The 22,446-nt window shown below is 37.1% G+C and overlaps 1 protein-coding gene across 4 annotated transcripts in view; it reads left to right on the forward strand.

Moving 5' to 3' along the window:
• ADGRB3 (adhesion G protein-coupled receptor B3) overlaps nt 1-22,446 on the forward strand; it is a 514,089-nt gene that overhangs the window by 456,854 nt on the left and 34,789 nt on the right. For 2 of the 4 annotated variants that reach the window (XR_014174267.1, XM_081940251.1), the window contains exons 22-26: nt 3,116-3,182; nt 6,785-6,870; nt 11,449-11,547; nt 11,910-12,081; nt 19,563-19,658. Coding sequence is in view for 3 of the 4 variants with exons in the window: in XM_081940251.1 (XP_081796377.1) it covers nt 3,116-3,182; nt 6,785-6,870; nt 11,449-11,547; nt 11,910-12,081; nt 19,563-19,658 (520 nt within the window). In the remaining variant the exon portion in view is untranslated. The remainder of the gene's footprint in view (nt 1-3,115; nt 3,183-6,784; nt 6,871-11,448; nt 11,548-11,909; nt 12,082-19,562; nt 19,659-22,446) is intronic. The other 2 variants (XM_081940252.1, XM_081940253.1) reach the window with 2 other exon arrangements.

The following is a 22,446-nucleotide window of genomic DNA, read 5'->3' on the forward strand; positions in this document are numbered from 1 at the left end:
TAGTCAATTGCTCACTGTAGAATTTGACATGCTTTTACCTTCATGGGCAACAAATCATAGAATGAGTAGCTGCTTCTTTCAGTTATTCTTGTCTTTGCCTGGCAGCTCATTTTCAATAACCCTAAAGAAAAGGGAAAAAGGCACTGGAACAACACCATATAATAAGCCATTGTCTTGCTTAATCATGGTTTCTTCAATTATTGTTGGTTGGGACGTTACATTTTGAGCACTACATCTTGATTTTCAAACCCCAATGGGTAGACTTACACAACAATCAAAGCAAAAGCCAACCGAACAACATCAAATAACTTAATGTGAGAGGTCAAAAAAAAGGCAAGAGTAAATCATTGTGTAACTGGTATAGCATTTGTTTCTTCCTGTACTGTTGTTTCACAGGTTTGGGGTGGAAGGGAAAAGGCTTAACTGTTATGAAAACTATAAGTGGAACATTTTGGTCCCTTTGCACTCAGAGCAAAGATAATTGTGAATATGGAAAGAGGACTCATTCCAGTACCCTATCAAATATAGATGAAGTTAAGACTGAAAGCATTAGAAGCCACTGATGAATAAACATCCACATCAGCTTTTGTAGCCTTGGATGAAAACAGCACTTATCTGGATATTTATTCATGTTCTGGGTTTTGGTAAAGGATCAGAAGCTTGTCAAGACTCTGCCTTATATCAATTCTGGTCAAAAAAATATTTTTTTAACTTTTTAATTGAGGGCTGAATCATTTCTTCAGGGCTAATCTGTTAGGTGGGTGGGTGGAGAAGTAGGAGCACAACAACTCTTTTTAACTGTCTTTCTGACAGCTTTCTCTGCCTTTCTTCAAAGGATCAAGTTACAGAGAAGATAGAACAAGGTTCTATCAGACGCTGGAACTGACTTCTTCTAAAACTGATTTTGAATTTAGGCTGGGAACTAGTCCTAGTGTTCCAGAAGGCAATGAGTAGACTTATTTTAAAACAGGTGCTTGATATGTACTGCAATTGGATAGTGACTGCTTAGATAGATTTTTTTTTTCACATTGGGGTTGTCTGGGGTGGTTTTGTGGGAAATTGAGTGGTATATTAGAGATTATGTTTTATACTGATCTTTTAGATTGGACACCAAGCAAAGTTGGGCACAAGGCCCCAAAGGGGCACCACAAAGTTGAGAAAGAAAAAAAAACAATGAAGATTTGTACAGTGTGTACAAAGGAGGGGCACTAAGATTTGTCAGTACTTAAGGCACCAGTGAGCCTTAATCCGCCACTGGATGGATGGGGGGGGGATGGGGGGAAGGGAGGGAGAGAGAGATAAGGGAAATGATCTTATTTCATCCACTCAGAGATGAAAAACGACTTGATCCTCACCACATTTGCAGCTGCTAAATGAGAGAATGACAGCTCCTAAAGTATGGGGGAGATGCAGTATCTCCCTAAAGGCCATTCAGTTTAAAGGGATTAACAGCTCCTTATTTTGTGAAGAGCTGTACACGCGCTCTGCGGAACTCACTAGCCTGATTTCAACACATTAATAACTTTAATTTAATGCCTTGGTGTCTTAAGTCAGGAAGTGTTCTGAATTGTAAATTATCATCAAAGAGCTATTTAAATATTTATATGGGATAAATTCAAGGCTACAGCCTTATATTTCAGATATACCTTTCTGGGATAACAACCGAGCGAATGCAGTGAGCTTTCTGAGCAAACATGGATAGATTTGCTGTTAACTTACCAAATGTACTTAAGATAGTATCCCTTGTTCATGAGGAAATGAAACACAATTGATCTTTCTCTTCCTTTGTTTTTGGCCTCAGTATTGTTCCCTCCTCCAAATGTACTGCAGTAAAAGAGTGTGGAATTATCCCAAACAAGTGAATGAATCTTGTACTGGAACTACATCTCTCAATTTCCCAGCAATACACTCCTTGTTTCAGTGGACTGAGGCAAGGATTGGAAAGGGTTGTGAGGTTAAAAAAGAAGAAGGAGGAGGAGCAAGATCAGTTTGTGTGGCCTGCCTTTTCCTTGTGGTTATTCTCAGGATTTCCTAACCTTGGTAATTCTAAGATGTGTGGCCTTCAACTCCCAGAATTCCCCAACCAGCATGGGGAGTTGAAGTCCGTACATCTTAAGAGTTGCCAAAGTTGAAAAGCACTGCTTTAAAGTCTTCATTGGTTGAAACCCTTGAAAGATATTTTAATATACGGAGGATTAGCACTGGAATAGGAATTTTAAAGGCTATTTTTAAAAACCTTCCCATCCTATCCTTATAAAGGCTTCTTTAAAGAAAACCAATATTTTCTTCAAACTGCCATACATCAAAAACTGTTTAATAAAAATAAGGGCGATTAAAAAAAAAAGACAGAGAATGCAAATTCATGACAAGCAGGCTATTTTTTCTTCAAATATAATCATTCCACATAAAATAAAACAATGCCCCAGATTTCTTAAGATGTGCCAACAACGTGCCAATTTTGTAACAATATAAATTCTATGGTTGTTTGGGCTGAACTGTATGGCAGCATTTAGCCTGGCTTAGTTAAACCTGAACTCAGATCTCATTAGTATTTGGAAAGGAGTCCATCAAGAAAGTTGGAAAGTTGAAAACACATCTGGAAGAAGGCAATGGGAAATTACTTCTGTGAAATTGCAAGGGTATGTTCACAAGACAAACTAAGACTGATCTCAAAAGTGATTGAAGTTATAAGTGACTTGCATTTTTTCCAAGACTGAATACATTCCAGACTGCTGCTGCTTTAGACAGTTTTAAAAGTGTTAAACATGATTCGGGAACAATTATATTATGAACTAGAGATTGATTTAGGTTATATACAGTTTAGCAAGCTTTCTCTTCTGGGCCACACCTTATCATTTGCTACAGTGTAGGTCTTTCTTATAAATGAAATTCTGTATATTCTGTATTTCTAAAAAGAGTGGTGAAAATGGATTATTTTTTAAAAAAATACTGTTTTAAGATGTGCTGGCCTGAAAATGTAATATATAATACTTGCTATATTTGGTGAAAGCACCTTGAAATCTAGCAAAGAGGGAATCAGTGAAGCTTTGCACTGGATAAACATACAGATGCTACACCTTATTAATTTATATTAGTTCTTTTTTAATATTTCCAGTTGCTGGCTCTCTCTTGAAGGTGGACTTCTCTATGCTTTTGTTGGACCTGCAGCTGCTGTTGTCCTGGTAAATATTTCTGACATTTTTAATAGTCATAAATAGATGAAGAGATAGAAAAAAAAATAGATGAGCATTCTTTTTTTATTTGTATCAACTGTACTGTATACATTTGTTACATACTTTACAAGGTTTGCATCTTTTTATATATTTAATATGTTTGCAGTTTTATTTGTGAAATAGGATTGTGTACTATTTTTTCTATATGAGACAGTGGTGGGTTCCGGATTCCGTTCCAACCAGTACGGTTGGAACGGCCCTGGAGTCATCCACAGGCACGCGCGTAGTGTGTGCAAACACATGTGCAGCACGTGCATGCGTTGTAGCATCAAATGGTGCCTCCGCAACGCTCCAGCTGCTCGACGGAGTGTTGCGCAGGCGCCATGCGTGTGCATGGAAGCACTAAAAGCTTAAAGCACAAGTAAGGAGCATGGGCGGACGGATGGGCCCTCTGGAGCACCATACCGGAATGGTACCAGGTGTTCCAGGTAGATCCCGTACGCCCATACCGGGACGTACCACCTGCAACCCACCACTGGTATGAGATTAAAATCTATTAAAAATATTAGAATACTTAGGATAAAAGTATGACTTATTTCTTGCATTATGAAATTATGTTTATACCAAAGACTTTAATTACAAAAACAAACATTCCCACCTTAATAAATTTCTGTCCATACTTTTCAGAACGTCGTTCCTCAGTCAGGTGCCCCCAAAACTATTAGACTTTAAATTCCATAATCTTCTGTCATCATGAGAATAAGGGAGATGAAGTCTGAGCTAGCTACTTTTGAATAGGAGCCTTGCTCTTTTAATTAGTGAAAAAATCTATTTTATTTTGTTTATGACATAACCTTGATAATGAGTCGATCTATTAAACTATCTTGTCCTCTAGATTCAATCAAACAAGCAAGGTTTGCCCATTCCATCTGGAATAGAGGCCAGAGGTCAATTTATTTAAACAACAGGCATTTGCTTCACAGTGTTGTGTTAGCATATACACAGCTGTAAATAAGAGGCTTATTATGAAGCAATCCAATGCACAGAGAGAGTTTCAGCCATTCCTGAGCAAAGGGCAATCTGAATACAAATAGCAGTCTGTGAAAAGGTAACAGTTATCTCAGCAAAATCACCTAGTTTTCATGTGCTTAAATCTCCAAGTACACAGAGCAAAACGGTGAGTAATTGTTTGTGTGAGTACACCTTAGGCCATAGACATTTCAGGGTTATGTAAAAACGCTGTTTGAATTTAGCTGACAAAACAGTACTCCTGGCATTCCATCACTGGCTCCACCTAAGGATGCAGCTTCCTTGACATCTCCCATCCATCTTCAGGTTATATCTTCTCTTGGCAGAGATGCAGGAAAAGAGTAATAGTAGAGCCCTCTGCAGCTAGGGTTTTCGATGGGATGCCCAACTATCACTTCTTTGGGTACCAGTTACGTATGTAACTGATATAGCGTAAAAGCACATTTCTCCACATCCGTCTTCTACCACCTTATCTGATATTTAAATCACCATATTTTTATTTTACCTTATTTATTGGATCAGTGGCAGTGAGTAGAGGATTGGAACCATCCAAATATTAAAAAGGATAAGGGGGTACACAGGATACTCCTGTAAATGTGTTAACTTTCTTTCTCTCTCTCTCTCTCTTTCAAACTACATGACTTCATTTCAAACATCCTACTATATTGATGTTTTAAATCCTTCATGGTCTTATCAAGATATCCAATGATTATACATCTATTATGGCCATCAGATTATTTTCAATGGGCAGTAAAATTTTAAAAATAATTTTCTTCCTTTCACAGTTGTCCAGAAGTTTATACAAACGAAGAAAATGAATAGACTCTTAGTGTAAAGCCAAAGTAAAAATATCACACTCTTAAATAAAGGTGTTACTTTTGTCATTGACAGTCTCCTGTGTATAAAAGTGTAATGTGCCAAGGAGTGTGAAGTGTCAGCATCTCAGTCATACAGCTGGCTCATAACGTTGTGCAAAGTAGGAGCTGTAAACTTTATGAGCAACCATGATTTTTCAAAGATTTTAGATTTCTAAATTATTGAGATCTTTATGTATCCCAGCCGAATTAATGAAATCTTTATGAGATAAGGTCCAGTTAGAACTTAGCTGCATAGTATTAAATTTAATGGTCAGTCCAAAACAGATTGATTGTGATGTTTGAATGTGCTGAAATGTATTGGAAACATACTGGAAAGTTTTCGTGAACAATATATCTTTGGAAGAATAACTTAATATAACTCAGAAGAGGGTTCATAAGAATTGCTGATCTATGATGACAAAACAAAAAACCCTCAGTAACTCAATAAACTATATTGGTTTAAAAATTAAAATTTGACTTCTGAACGCCTTGATAATCAAGCTTGCAGCTTAAATGTAATATGTATCTCAAATAGCCAGGGTTCTCTTAACAAATCAGCATTGGCTGCGAAATGGATTAGATGAGATCTTGAGCTAAAATCTGCTTTACCTCAGCCTAATGAATTATTGTAAGAATATTGCTATAAATCCATCTTTCCTTCATAATTCCTCTAGATTAGGGCAAGCAACTGACACATAGTATCAGTGGGTGATTTGATGACCCAAATGGCCGGAATCATGTCAGATACACACATGGAACCAGAATTTATTGCTTTTCCTCTGTTTAGAGACATGCATGCATTTTAAAAAGTATATTATCTTATTTTAGAGTGTAGCCTACAATTTCTATGTGTTTCTTGCTTTAAATCACAGAAAACTGCCAGCAATTTTTTACTTTTGCAGAAAGAGAGGTTTCAAGGGCATGCAAAACAGAGCTACTTTGAAACCCTGGAATTTATGATTTTTTAAATTTATGCTCTAAACTCTTTCTAAGTAGATAAACTTCAATTAACAATGTAATTCTATATTTGTCTAAATAAAAGTAAATCTGAGTTAAACAGGATTCATTTTTCAGGTAATCTTTGCATATGCATGTTTGCGGAGTTAATGAATTTAATCTTATTCAAAAATTGTATTCCCAGTAGAATTATAATGTTATTAGACATCTTTTTATCCCATTTGCTCCTAGAATCTGGAGATAGTCAAGACCGAGTATTTCCCCTTTTTGCATGCAAAACATGTGAACTATGATCCTTCCTATCCTGTTCCCATAAAATTATATAATAATTATAGTTTGATGTCCAGTCTGAACCTAACAGTGTAAAACAGACAAGCAGAATTCTACATTGCTCAGTGTCATATAGTTATATTTTTGTATATGTTTTATAGTACCGTATGTGTATACCCATTTATATCAAATGCTAATAGAAGGATACCACTGAGGACTATAAACATCCAGGTTTATCTTGGATAGTACAGGCAAGGATTACATTTATTGGCTGATTTAGAGGGCATGGCATCTTTCTGAAATAACTAGTTCTCTCCAGAATGCAATCCTTGAGTCTCTTTGCTTTGTAAGAGTCACAGATGCTGAGATATAGGATCTAAATTGTTGTTCCTATTTCTTTAAATTTATACCAAATGCATTAAGGTTAATGTTTCATTCAGTGTCATTAAAGGGGCAACTTGTTACTTTTTGTTTGTTTGTTTGTTTCATATTTAACAGGTCAACATGGTGATTGGCATCCTTGTGTTTAATAAACTAGTTTCCAGAGATGGAATCCTAGATAAAAAACTCAAACACAGAGCGGGGTAAGCAAAAGTTGGAATGTATCAATGATGTATTACTAAATTCTGTCTATCGATTGTTAGAGTCACCACATGTATTTTTATTTAATTTCACTTTGAGCCTTTTTCTCTTAATTTAACTTCCAGTTCTATTCATCTTCAAATTGCTGTTACCTTATTTTTCCTGAGGAAATGTGACTGAGCAACAGAAAAATAATAAAACACAAGTACAGTTGTATTAAATTAAAAAGTCGGGGGGGGGGGGTGGCAAGTGAATAGCCATGCATGTCCATGCTTTGAAATTTTCCTTGGTTTTGTACAAGTTGAGTATTTAGAATTATATAATTTTGATTAGTGGGGAAAAATCCATTTTTAGAAATGCCAGAAGCATTCTAAGATTAAAAAAGTATTAGAACCGGGCCATTTGTGTGATTACTTATGGGTTATGAATCAAGGAGAATTAGACATACTACTAAGCAAGCAAGCTAATCATTAGTGTCTCTTGCTTTCTGCAGTTATTGCATCTCCAAGGTGCAAGTGACATTGGGATTCGAAAGTCTGTTATATGAATATAAAAACTTATATTTATTCTCAGGGGTCCTTGGTATCCTCTGAGCTTGGTTGTTTGCTTGCAGATGTTTCATTACTCAAACTGGTAGGTGTCATCCGTGCTAGTTCTAGTCCCAGTGCCAGTATTTGTTCTTAGAGAAATAGGGAAATGATGATTACCATAGTCTAAATTTGACTCATATCATTTCTACATGCCCTCATTCTGTTTCATTCTTCTTTTCCCACCTCGGTAGGATTCTGTGCTCTTAGCACTTAAGTGGAAGGCCGAGTCTGTGCTTTTCAGAGATTTTCATTCACAGGAGATGATAGTGAGGAAATTTTGTCAATTTACTTTTCTCCTCCCATTCCTTTATTGTTCCAAAATAGACAGAAAGCTTCAGGGGCAAGAAGAGGTCATGAAAAATGACTCCTCCACCTGCATTTACCAATTTCAGAATCTGTGCATTTAAGCCAAGGCATTTCTTCACATACAAATCACAAATTCCACCTATAATGCTTTATTTGGGGGCATTCAAAGGTTTTCTCAGAAGAATGTTATTGCAGCCTTCCTTTGCTATTAAGAAGAATGGATTACCCTATTTTTCCCCACTAGGCTGAGCTCAGATATGATTAATTTGAATAGATGTCAAATTGTGTGTGTGTGACTATGTTCTTTTCGATTATTTAAAAAAAATTTCTCTGGTATAATTGATAAAAATCTATAATGCTATCTTTCACATTTCTGTGATTTCCTTTAAATTTTCTCTATCTGAAAGGTTTTTGAGTATCACCAGTCCATTAATGCAATGGTGCATAGAACAAGTTTTATCAAGTCAAAATTTAGCTCTGTTAACCCCAATTTAATTTGGGAGTATATGTTCTCAGGAATAGGCTACCTTGCAGTTACCTTGTCGATACAAGAACTAGACTCATAAATGAATAGAGCAAGAAGCCAGATTTATGTCAATCACTTGTTCTGAAGGGACTAGGTACTAGCTTCATCATCTCTGCTCCTTTCTCTCTCAAAATACTTGATCAGCAACATTTCATCATCTTTATCAGATCACTCCCCCCCCCCCCAAAAAAAGAACTAACTTTGGCTGGATCCTACTATGAGACGTTTTGTTATTGGTTAGGAATGCTTCGTTTGATATAGTTGCACTTTTTAAAGAATATCTACTAATTTAATAAGATAGCTTTCTGAATCCAGCCGGTCTTTCACAGTCTTCTAACAGACTGCCACGTGATAATTGTTTTACAGCTGGTTTGCATTTCGGTCTGCCAAATGAGGATAGTAGTTCAAGGTTTTGCTGAAGTGGGTTTTATTCTCCATAAGTAAACACCCACAAACAAACAAATACACCCACAATCCTAATGTTAAAGTCTGCAAGGTGCAACTATGGAAGTTACCATCTGTATGCCCTGAAAAAAAGATTTCAAATTACGAAGTAGGAAAATGTCCGGTTTGGGCTAGACCAATGATGGCGAACCTTTTCGGGCACACACACTTGTCTGGGCTTTCACCAGGAAGAGGAGCTGCCCAAGGGACATGCACACACTGGAAAATGTACTTCCGGTTTACGGCGCCAGCCAGCAAGTCTTCCGGTTACTACCATGCATGTGTACACAGCTGGTCAGCTGGTCAGCGCACATTGCTCATACCGGATAATGGAAAACCAGCTCTTCCGGTTTTCGGTACTGCCACAAACACAAAAGCCAGCCGATCGTCACGTGCGCATGTGTGCCAGAAACCCAAAAGAGGAACGGTGACACCACACATGCCAGGCAACATAGCTCCGCATGCCACTTCAGGTGCGCGTTCCATAGGTTCGCCATCACGGGTCTAAACTCTAGTTGTTAGACTAAAAAGTAGGAGACTGTGAGTTCAAGTCCCACCTTAACCATGAAAACCAGCTGTGTGACTTTGGGCTGGTCGCACTCCCTCAGCCCAGTCCACCTCACAGAGTTGTTGTGGTGGGGAAAGGTATTTTGGATATATATTTGCTGCCTTGAATTATTTGTAAAAATAATAAAGGTGGGATACAAACAAATTTTTAAAAAGATTAAAAGAATAGAAAAGCATGCCTAGGTTCTCTGTTTCTCACTATATACTCTCCACATTCATCTCTGTTGAATAGAAAGAGTTTTACTTCCCCTTCAGAATTTTGCCATTAGCATGGGAAAGAGAATAAGACAGTGTTAATGCTGTAATACATTTCTATATTATTCTCACATGTTCTATTTTTCAATTCCTGAAGAGAGTTTTTCTAGAGGTTTTCCCCTCATCAAATTGAGAAATGGTTAAACTTCAAAATATTCTGAAGTTGGCCAGTTGTACCCTCCTCTTTTGCATCAGTTGATCAATGTTCCTGTAGCAAGCAGTGTTGTCTATAATAGTAAGAATGGGAACAACTTCAATTCTGCTCCCATTTTTATTTCCTCAGCTGTAAATTTCTTTTGAAAATTGAGTTTGAAAACTTTGCACACATTTCAAAAATTCTGGATAAATATATTTTGCTTTTTGAATCTATTTTTGTTTGCATTTTTTTGTTTGTAATGTACAATTTGTCATATTCACTAAAGGCACAGAGAGAGGCACACACACACACACACACACACACACACATGCATACACTCATTTTGTGCACATTTTTAAGTTGTGAACCACACTGAATTTTTTTGTAAAGAAGCAGAATTTGTATACAGACAGGTTTCATTCACTTGTAAGTTGAGAAGTATGAATTAGTGGATAGATATCAAATTATTGAAATTATCAACATTAATGTTATCAATTTTCAACATATCACAGTGCAAGAATGTTTAGTCTACAATCATCATGTTCCATATACTGTACACATTTATTTTATTTTTTTATTTTATATATGCTTTTATGTAGCTTTGAACAAAACAAACCTGAAAATAAAAAGTACCATTGTATAAGATTCTCATTTCCCGCACCATGTTTATGTGTACAAAACAAATGAAAATTTGAATACTTTCCACTTTATTTGTGTGCTTTCTTTATTTGTATGATTTGTTCTAGAAATAAGTGATGCATTGATTTTTTTTAACTGTACCTTCTGCTTCAGAAGAACCTTTCTATTTCATCCTAGGGCTTTAAAATAAAACTATAAATTATTGTAACTAAAGGGGTTGGAAAGTGCAATGTTTTACAAGTCAGTTAAATTTTTTTTTAATGTTCTTCTTTTGTCTTCAGTATGTAATAATAACTACTTTAGCTGGTTTTAAAAAAAAAACTTCCATCAGAAATAAATTAAGATGAATGGAAGGATGAAAATAGCCAGATAATGAATTTGTCATAAAAACAATGAAAATAGACAGAAGCAGCTGCTAGGTGTTGCAATATAGAATCTGTACTAGTATCTGTATAAATATATGTTAATCTTAATGCTTTTGTACTGTGTTTTATTAAATTTCTAGCCTGAATTAACACTTTCATTAAATTTCATTCATTTCAAACTCTATTCAGACCAGCATTAACTTAAATTCAATGGAAACTTAAGAGGGAAAGCCATTTCATACATTGCCATGATAGATTGACAGAACTGTACTCATTCAGGGGCATGTTCCAATTTTAGTGGGAATGTGTGTAATGTATTTTTGCCCTCTCAATCTGCTCCATTACTCTATTAAGAGCAAATCCTTATTCTTCCGAATGGTCTGATTAGAGGGACCATTTTGTTGTTTGTCTTAACCTTCCACATGCATGTTTCCTTCAGTGTGATCAATAGAGCATTTATCTATGACGATTGGGGCAGGACAGGCTTCAAACATTATCAAATGGAAGAAATTAGACCTTGGATAAAATGAAGCCTTTCCCTCCCCCAATAGAATTAACATGTTTTTGATGTGTAAAAATTTTTAATGTATGGTTTCTATATAGGCTTAAAATCAATCAGAGTATTTCATCCTGAATAAGTCAACTTGCTATTTTTTTTCTTGCATGACATCATATTTGAAAAGCTAAATTTCAGCAGTGACCAAAAAATTCAATATTTTGTTCTTTTTTGTGGGTGTTCTGTTTGTTTGCAGTCAGATGAGTGAGCCTCATAGCGGTTTGACGCTCAAATGTGCCAAGTGTGGAGTAGTTTCAACAACAGCTTTGTCAGCCACCACCGCCAGTAATGCCATGTTAGTCCTAATCATTTACATCTTCTTGTTACAAATCTTATGCAGTGCATGTGAAAAATAAAATACTACAGTGATGAAAGATTAAAACTGCTAATATTGAACATAATTAATTGTTTAAAAAAGGGAAAAGGGAAAATGGCAACCGCACCTTATAATTCAGCTGGGTAATATTTTACAATGTAAGTTTTTCTAATAACTATATAATGTCATGGGTTTTCACATTTTAAAAAATGTTGCCATCCTTAAATAAGATTTATATATTTGGATATGCCTGTCTCTCTAAAGTTGGCTTTTTTGTTGTTGTTTCAATAGTCCTACAATCTTCTTGTCACTGTTTTTTTCCCCTCTCTGCCCCTGTTTAGGGCATCGCTGTGGAGTTCCTGTGTTGTTCTACCTCTCCTGGCTCTCACTTGGATGTCTGCAGTTCTGGCAATGACTGACAAGCGATCCATTTTATTTCAGATACTCTTTGCTGTATTTGATTCATTGCAAGGGTTGGTCATTGTCATGGTTCACTGCATTCTCCGAAGGGAGGTAAGAAATCACTTCCTGGTCTTCCCTGTCTTCCAAATCTTCTATTGCTATGACATTTTACAACAACCCAGAATGCTTCCTGAGCTATGGCAGCACAGTGGTTAGAATGCAGTATTGCAAGTTAACTCACTGCTCACTGCCAGGAGTTCGATTTTGACTCAGGCTCAAGGTTGACTCAGCCTTCCATCTTCCTAAGGTTGGTAAAATGAGAACCTAGATTGTTGGGAGGGAAATATGTAAACCGCTTAGAGAGGGCTGTAAAGCACTGTGAAGTGGTATATAAGTGCTATTCCTAAACATCTGACTTCAATCAACCAATCTAACTATCCTTGAAATGATAGTTAGTCCCACATAAGAGGTTACACATAAGAGGTCAAGACTATAACTCTTGTTGTACTCAGTGTTGAGTTGATCCACAATGAGCAATAGCAGAACTACGACAGCAAAAAAGCTGCACCTCCTGTAGTTTATCTGCTAACACATATCAGCTTCTTGTAGCTCAAAGTGTTGTTGTCCTCACTGAAAGCAGTGCAGGTTATTTGAAAACAGGGGTTGGTTTTCCTCTTCCAAGCTTTTGCTAGGAACGGGCAGCTCCGTCTCTAGAGGCTCTGTTCATTTCCAGCTGACCCTACATACATTAGATCACATTTTCTGCTTTCATGAGTACATCTTGAAGAGTGTACTGGGTTGTTGCTGTTGTTGTTTTTGCTTCTCAATTCAAGGAGTCACATATTCTATCGTGTGGCTTCTGCTAAAATAGTTGGGGTTTTCCTGTTTCTTGGTCCCCTGAGAGACCATTCCATAAACAGAAAGAAAGAAAAAATACATAGCCACAAGATAGAATGGGAAGAAAATGGAGAAGGGTGATAATAGAGACTCAAGTATTTCTAACTCCCAATAGGTTATCAATAAATATTTTCCCTGCCAGTGTATTAGATCACTATAAAAAGAAAACTATGGGGTCCTATGCATGAATCAGGTTCCATAGGGTATAAGAAACTGCACCTGATGAAAACTAATTCTTAGGTTCAGCATATGACCAGGAGCACCTAGGTCAGTGATGGCAAACTTATGGCACGCGTGCCACAAGTGGCACGCAGAGCCATTTGTCAGGGCACACGAGGCGCTGCCCTGTCAGCTGGCCAGCGCGCATGTGCGCGCTGGCCAGCTGAGTTCACCTTTTTAAAAGCTATTTTTCGCCTTCCCCAGGCTCCAGAGGCATTATAGGAGCCCGGGGAGGGCGAAAAGAGCCTCCCCCACCTTCCCGGAGGCTTCAGGGACCATCCCTGAAGCCTTCGGAACGCTTAAAACGACCCTCCGAGCAACCCGGAAGTCACTTCCGGTTTGCTCGGAGGGTGGTTTTAAGCGTTCCGAAGGCTTCAGGGACCGTCCGAGGCTTCCCTGACGCCTTCGGAGCGCTTAAAACGACCCTCCGAGCAACCCGGAAGTCACTTCCGGTTTGCTCGGAGGGTGGTTTTAAGCGCTCCGAAGGCTTCAGGGAAGCCTCCAGATGGTCCCTGAAGCCTCCGGAGGGCCTCCGGGGGGGTCGGGGGAGGCTCCTTTCACCCTCCCCAGGCTCCTATAAAGCCCCTGGAGCCTGGGGAGGGCGAAAAAAGCATGTAAAATGGGGGAGTCCGCGTGTTGTGCGTGCATGCGCACTGGGGGGGTCGCGCGTTGCATTATGGGTGTGGCACGCCCGCACTCGACCCCCCTGCGCTCCCCCCACTTGTGGCACGCGAGCCAAAAAAGGTTCGCCATCACTGACCTAGGTTCTGAATTCTAAATATATAAAAATCTCATTTGCTACCCTTTTAACTTTGAGTCTGATGAATAAACTTAAATTTCTTGTTTTTTTTAAAAAAAAAGGAAATAGATTTGTCAGACCTATAATCTGTCTATTGTTCCTACCAAGATTATATTTTCAATCATATCAAAGAAAACGAAGTGGGCTCAAAATTTTGAATAGCATAATAAATAACTTCAATTTCTATGTATGGTTTCAAACCCAATCCCCATTGGGTGACTATAAGTTTATAACTTTTGCTGCCCTATTTATAGTTCTGTCAGCCACAGCCTGCATGGGAGCCATCAGAGATTATGGGAATTGTAGTCCAGAACATCTGAAAAACATCTATGTGTCAAAACTCACTAATGTTGCCACTATTTAACATAAATAATCTGAAGCAGATGATAGTGAATGCTTCTCAATTTGCCTGCCCACGTGGAAGGGTGCTATAAAAAATGTAAGATCCAACATATTTAATCTTATATTAACCATATTTAACATGCACCATTTATATACATGAATTAAAAAGTCTACCACACCACCTGCTTTGGCACTAGGTAACTTTCTATCTGGAAAATAACTCATAATGTGAGGAATACTAAAGTGTTTTTGCTTTGAAGGAGTTCCCCAATGTACTGATTTCTGCTTTTGTACATTCAGGACTTTAATTAGGTGTCTTTCCCCTCTAAAAAGGTACACAAGTTTCAAAGTGCTTTATTTATATACCATAGTTCATTTTTTTTAGTAAAATTTTAAAACATGCCTATATTGTTGGATTAAAGGATAATGAACTCCATCTCTCATCCCTGTCATTTATTCATGTGAGATACGGAATCTGCCTTTAGCAGGCAAAACAATAAATCTGAATGTCAAATGACTTGTCATAGATAATGTCAAATCTTAGAGTAAAAATCACAGCAGTTTTGTTCTGTCACCGCAACAACATAACACACAGAAAGCATAAAAAAAAAACATCAATCCATCTATTTCCAGTCTATATTTTATCTCCAGCAAAGAATAGCCTAGCACTAGCAAGGTCAAATTGAGACTGCTCACCCTCTGCCTTGCCATCTCCAACAATGTCATTGCTTTGCTTCTGAAGCTATATATCTGGAGAAGAAATATGTCTGCTTCATTTGTGATAACCTTGCAAAAATCAGCTAAATCCTTTGGCTAAAGTTCACAAGGGAAATCACTCGCCTTTCTTGTCCCTGATATCCTGTCATATGACGGGATTTTCCCCGAGATCACTTTATAGCTTTCGAAAATTCTCTTGGTTGAGGTTCTTTGCATGTTTTGTCTTCCTTCCGAAGCTCCATTCCAAAAACCGTATACCCTTATTTATTTCTTGCTCTTCAGAGCCCTCTCTAATTGGCTTAGCAGTCCTAACACCCAACTAAGAGAAAAAATACATTTCATAAAGTTGCATGCCCATATAATTGTATTCCCTGTATTGCAATTCTCTAACTCCATCATTGCCTGTGCTAAGTGGGAGTGGTGCAATAATATCTGGACATTCACACATCCGTTGTTGTTTTTTATATCCCACTATCAAAAAAGTAGACTGGAAAGACATTTGTTACTATAAAATAAAATAAGAGACATTTGTTACTGGGTTGAATATATTGCTGGTGCTGTACAGTATTGATGTGATTTCCGTAGTGATGGTAATCTTATCATTTGAACAATATGTGGATGAGAAAACGAGATCTAAAATAACTAGGGGCTTGCATTTAATCCATCCCAAGGTAGCTTGAACCAAGACCTAATCCAATATAGAGTGAACCCAGTATTGAAAATTGGGTAGCTAGACATTTATATTTAAATAAATGGGTAGTTTGGTCACTAATTCAATAATAAAATTATCCAGACTTAATAAATAATGAATGAAAGGTAGTGACAGGAGATGCAATAGAAAAATAGCTATCAATCTTTAATTTATATATCTCTATTCAATTTATCAAGGGACGTGGTGGCTCAGTGGCTAAGACACTGAACTTGCTGATCAGAAGGTTGGCAGTTTGGTGGTTCGAATCCCTAATGCCACAAAACGGAGTGAGCTCCCGTTACTTGTCCCAGCTTCTGCCAACCTAGCAGTTTGAAAGCATATAAAAATGCAAGTAGAAAAATAGGCACCACCTTTAATGGAAAGGTAACTGCTTTCCGTGCCCCTTTGGCGTTTAGTCATGCCAGCCATATGACCACGGAGACGTCTTCAGACAGCACTGACTCTTTGGCTTTGAAACGGAGATGAGCATCGCCTCCTAGAAGTCGGGAATGACTAGCACATATGTGCGAGGGAAACCTCTACCTTTATTCAAATGTATCATATTTCTTTATTGAGAAGGGGACAACATTCCTATGCAAAACTAAACCATGATATGCAAGTGAATGTTCATACCTGATAAACCAGCAATTATAGTTAAATGTGATTATTTCTTCAGTTCACAATACAATTAAAATTTTGGCTGAATATTTGGAAATTAATGAAAATGTTCTTAAAATCAGAATTCCTGATTTACCTGATACACTAAACAAAGAACTTGCCAGAATGTTCCCTTGTTAACTGGATACTAGAGGGAACTTAGACTTCCAAAATTCACATGTATTTTCTTTCAGTTATACATATAGTGTAAACTGTGACCATGTATGTGACATGTCTGCAAAAGAAAGAGAAAAATCAAATGCCTAACTATTCCATGCTCCAAACCTAATTTGACCTGTCGTATCCTAAAGTTTGGTGATAAAGGGAGATGCTGTTAATTGTCTGCTGTTTCTTTTAAAAAATTATGCTTAGCATCCAACTGTGGCACCTCCTGTGCTGCCACACCTTAAGTGTCATGGACTTTTTTTTTCAAACAGACATGGGAAGAGAGAAGGCAACTTTTAAGAGGAGCTTTGAATTGGTTACTGTTGCCAGGGAAACCACTTCCCTGGTATCCGCACGTCCAGAACATCTCTCTCTCTCTCTCTCTTTCTCTCTTACCCTGTTTGGCTCTGAAACAATCAGGCAGCTTCATGTCATTTGTGGGGGGGGGGGGGGGGGAGAAAGGGCCAAATAGGATGGACTAGCCCATTTTCACTCAGTGTGGGTGGGAGAAATTTCAAGACAGAATTGATGATGCTCCATTCTTCTATAAACACCCAGAGTATGGCAGACGGTTTGATCTTGATATCTGGGAAAAGGCCAATAAAGAGACAGACAAAATTATGTTCTTCCTCCATCCCCAGCATCATTTTAATTTCCAGTTTGGGGATTACTGGGCTGTTAACTGCAGTTAGAAGCTTGGGCAACCACACTCGCTTACAATGCCTTTGACCAGCCTTGGTTAGCTCACCACTCCAGAAAAAAAAGGATATTATTATTATTATTATTATTATTATTATTATTATTATTATTATTATTATTATTATTATTATTATTATTATTATTATTATTATCCATATTACTGTACATGAGCCATTAAAGCACAGTCTACAGACCACAAAAAGCCCTCATTTTTTTGTGTGTGCAGCTTTTATACAGGATCTTTGGAGCCCTTTCTGCTCTTTTTTTCTTTCCACTTTCCAAAAGATTGGTCAAGCATGGAGATCAAAATCATTGTTTCCCTCCACTAGTAGTGGATGGTGAGAAGGGCGGAGCTTGTCTATGAAAACAAAAGCCCTGATCATCATTCTGTACATTTGACTAGTCATAGATGGCACCTTCTTTCATCAGGCTGTAGCTGAATATATATTATTGTTATAAGCAGCTCAGAAACGATCCTGTTCCTGCAAGTGAGATAAAGCAAATTTGCTTTGCCATCTCAACTGATGCTGCTAGTCGATGACATTTTATGGCTGAAATTTACTGCCAAAATTCATGTGAGATGGAATTACATTGCCTATGTGTGTCACTAAAAGTGACAGGAAAGATTTGCACAGTGGCCATTTCAGCCATAGTCCAACCTAGAGAAGTAGAATATTTTCCTGGAATGTCAGTGGAACAGACACGAATCTCCATGTTTTAGCTTTCAAAGGATTACGTCCTGGTGAGTTTTCTTCAAACTGGTGCCATTCATCCAGAGATGTTGAGAATTCTGGAATTTGGATGTAAACACAATTGGAGTGCTTGTAGTTCCATCTGTTACACAATTAGCAAAAATAAACCCCAATGAGATAATAATTATGCATTGTTCTCCAGAACAAAGCCATGGAGTATGCAGATTAAATTTCTGGAGTAAAAGAAAAATGAGGAAATTTGAAACTAAGGCATTTCAGTGGGCAAATAATACAATGCGAGGAAACCCAAATCCATCTATAATGACATTTTATTTGTTTTGCTTATCATAGTTGCTTTTACACTGGTTCAATTATCTTAAGTGGCTCACAGCAGCAGCATAAAACAAAATAAAGCCATCGCTTTACAAATGGAAATATTTAACAATTCCTAATAAGTTAAACATTTATAATATTCTGATCACAAACCATCATACTATATATCCTCAGAACTTAAAAATAACCATACACCAAGGTACCTCTGCCAATTTAGCCCTTGGTACCCGAATGGTGTTTGAAAAACTTCAAATATGCCCAGAATGAGGGTGCAGATCTTATGTCTGATAGGACAGCATAAAAAGAGGGTTCTTTGGCAGAGATTCCTTCTCATTGATTGCCTCTCATTGTAATTCACGAGGAGTAGAGACTCTCAGGAAACACTTTCTACAAGCATGCTTCTTAGGTGGACAGCTTCTATTTAGAGCTAAGATGGAAAGGTAATTAGGAGCATCTCAACCACACCCAGAAAGCCTGTTGGTCATAGTTTCAATTTGTTAGACTATCTAGAAGCTGTGAGTTCAAGAGCACCCTCAAATTTTACACCTGCTCTTTCTGGGGGATCACAATGTTGTCTTCTGTTAAAGATGGTGTTATCCCAGAATTAGCTAGTTTCTGAACCCACAAGTACACATCATACTAAGGTTTACCCCTAACCTGTTCCTCTCCATCCAGATCCTTACAGCCTCTAGACACTGGATTAGATTACTGTCATAGCTCCCTGATAATCTGTGCTATAGATTGACCATCACAAATTAATATGGCTCCGATATTTGTATCAGTGACATTGCAGACCTAGGCACGATATATTGTTTAGAATTTATCTGAATATTTTTTTTTTCAGATAGAATCACTCAGGTAGTTTTTTTCCTCAAAAGACCATTATGGTGATATAATATTTGTTTTTCTATATTGGTGCCACTTTTGGCAGTACCGTTAGTACTTAAGAGTTGTCAGAGAAAGGATGCGGATCCATATTTATGGAAAGAAACATGCTGGATTTCTTCCCATTAATTGTCTAAGTGGCCTTTGCCATTATGCTCATTAAGGTTGGATGCATTTATTGTTATAATCTAGGAAGTCATAAAAATAGCTTTGGCATACTGAACAAAAGATCTGTGACTTTAGTCCAATTCCTACTTCCCTGGGAATAAGTCTCACTGGGACATTCTTCTGAAGAGCTATTCACAGGCCTGTGCTAGTCCAATTTTAATATTTGCTTTAATTTGCTTGCTGTGTTTGTACAATTATCATAATGTCACTACAAACATCATTTGAAATGAAATGAGAAAATAATGATGAATCAAGAAGTTGTTTACTGTAGCTTTAATAATTTGTCTATGATTTTTAAGTATATTAAATAACTGTTATATCTTGCCAGGTTCAAGATGCATTTAGATGTCGTTTGAGAAACTGCCAAGATCCAATCAATGCAGATTCATCAAGTTCATTTCCTAATGGACATGCTCAAATCATGGTTAGTTTATGTTTATCTTTGACTACTATTTGCAGACATAGTGTGCATTGGGGCTAACATGTCTGGCTGCAAAACTCTTGATGACCACTAGATGACAGTAAAAAGAATTTGATCTATCTCTTTGTTTCCATCTTGTGGTGGAAAACTTTCACACCTCGCCCTGTATTCAGAATCATAAAATGAATATATTCAGTAATTACAACATTGAGATAGAAAGTAAAACAGTATATACTATAATTACTTTTAATTTATTTCTTAATGCATAGATGTGTATTACATAAATTTATAAGTTCCCGACATTCATTTTCTTGTCTTTTGAACTGTTTTAGTTTATTTTAATTTCATAAGCCACCCAAAACTGTAACCATCATAAATATGAACCAATTGCTAAGCATCCAAATTTTGATCATATGCCCAATGGGGATGTTGCAACAGTTGTAAGTGTGAAACAGTAATAAATCACTTTTTTCAGTGCTGTTGTAACTTTGAATGGTTGTACATCAAGGACTACTTGTACTTTCCTGTAAAGAAACAACTCATGCACACCAAACTAATTCAGCACTTTAGCCAAATGTTCAATTGAACATTTCTCCCATACTTCTTTCCTACCTCCCAAAATGGTACAAAAGCTACATAATCATTAAGGAGAGAGGACCATTTTCTTAAAATGTAGCTGTTTCTGTGGGCTAAAAACAAGGTGATTTTTAAAGTGACCATTCATTTAAACTCAAGCTTTTCTGAAGTATGTATGTATGTATGTATATATATTGTGCAGTTCTCATAAAGTGCCTTTCAGAAATTGTATTGTAATCGTTGCAAGGGACAAGTTAACAAATTAGTCTTTCTATAATCTCCAGTACTCTTCTGCATTCCATATTGGGCAAATTGGTTTGACTAAGCTGTATGCAATAATAATAAATAATAATAAACTTTAATTTATAAACCGCACCCTTTCCTAAACAGGACTCGGGGCGGTGTACAGTCATATTAAAACAGTATAAATACAAAATATGGGTATACTTAAATATACAAATAGGTAAAAGGAGGAGGTAGGTTGTGGACTGTACAATATTTAAATTTAAAATACAAATAAACATTAAAATACATTAAAATACCCTTAAAAACTACCCAATAAGATGTTTGCCAGGAGGTTAAAATGGGACTATAAATCAGTTAAGCCAGCTAATTGGAACAGGTGGGTCTTAAGCTTCTGTCGGAAGGAGCGGAGGTCGGTGGTAGTTCTAATATCGGGGGGGAGGTCATTCCAGAGGGTTGGGCCCATCACAGAGAAACTCACTAGGGGTGGAATTGAAAATTTTTAGCAACTGGTTCTCTGGCCGGTCGCTGGGTGGGCATGGCCATGGGGTTGTGGCTTAGTCAACTTCCTGCACCATGGCGGCGGCTGGGGGTGGGGTTGTTTTTACCATTCCCAGGCTCCAGAGGCTTTCCTTGAGTCTTCAGGAGAGCAAAAACAGCCTCCCCTGGGCTCTGGAACTGGTCCTTGTAATTACTGGTTCAGCAAACCAGATTAAAATTAACATCAGGTTCGCCCGAACTGGTCCGGATGGGCTGAATCCCACCCCTCAGTATTTCTACAGTACATGTTGAGACGTTACTGTGAAAGGGAACTGAAAAAAAGTCATTTGATTAAAAACAAAAAACATTCATTGAAGAGGTTAATAAAACCATGATTTAAAAATATTTGTGTATTTATGCCTGCAGTGCTATGTCAGTGAAATGCAATGTGTGGATGAAATGTTATTATGTGGAAAAACTTAATTAGCCTAGATCAGTATCAAATCTGAAAATTTAATAAAGGTGATTCTTCTGTGTGTGCAACTACAGTATGACAAAGGATCGTCACATGAAAGTCTTTTTTTTTAATGATGAATTTCTGTACTGGTGCTAAATGTTTATTTGCTATATCTCTTACATCTGAAATAAATGGGAATCGTCTTTTCAATGGGTTGTAGAAGATAGGAAAATTAAGTACAATGAACACATTGGACAAATAATGAGTAAATTAACACCCCAATACTATATTTGAATAAATACCCATGTAAAATAAGGAATTGGTTAGCAGATTTCCTAAGCTTTCTGTCATCCTGTGCCAGATAGTTCATCCAATGGAGTTGTTACCACTTTAAGCTTTTTTCTTGTGTCAGTCCAGGAATGTGTGAACACCATCCCTTTGTGACTGAAGCTTCTTACTTGTTTCATGAATATATCCCAAATGCCCAAGCTTTAATTTAAGCATCCACCGAAATCCAAGCATGCATGGAAGAGTTCTGTTCTGCATTTTGTACTTGTAATTATATATGATGTATAATAAGCAAATGTTAGATTTCTATGTGTTGCATGGCATTGAAGATCTTTTAATGGTTTAAAGTAATTTATTGTAAAAAATAATAATCATAAACTAATTTAATTTGTTCTATTTCTGCTTTGGGTTTTAGTAATAAATAGTAGGTTAAAATTTAACAAATAAAGAAATCATGATTGCATTAGATTGTATCGAATACTGTCCACCTATGAGTGGAATAAACACTTCTGGCAGTGAGAATTCTCCTTCTACTCTCAATATTTCTTCATGCTCCTCAGATAATTTCTAGAGATTTGGGGAAACCTCTGGAGCATATTAAAGCAAGGGAAATTTCTACTACAAGAATAGAACTCTATCCACATGGTATTTGTTGTAGCCTGCAATTATGGTAATAGCAACAATAATACCCTTATTTTCAAACACCTACTTACCACTATTTTTAAATTCCTGCACAATGGTTTCAGT

Source organism: Natrix helvetica (genome assembly GCF_964273705.1).
Source record: "Natrix helvetica genome assembly, chromosome: 2".
NCBI classification, from domain to species: Eukaryota; Metazoa; Chordata; class Lepidosauria; order Squamata; family Natricidae; genus Natrix; species Natrix helvetica.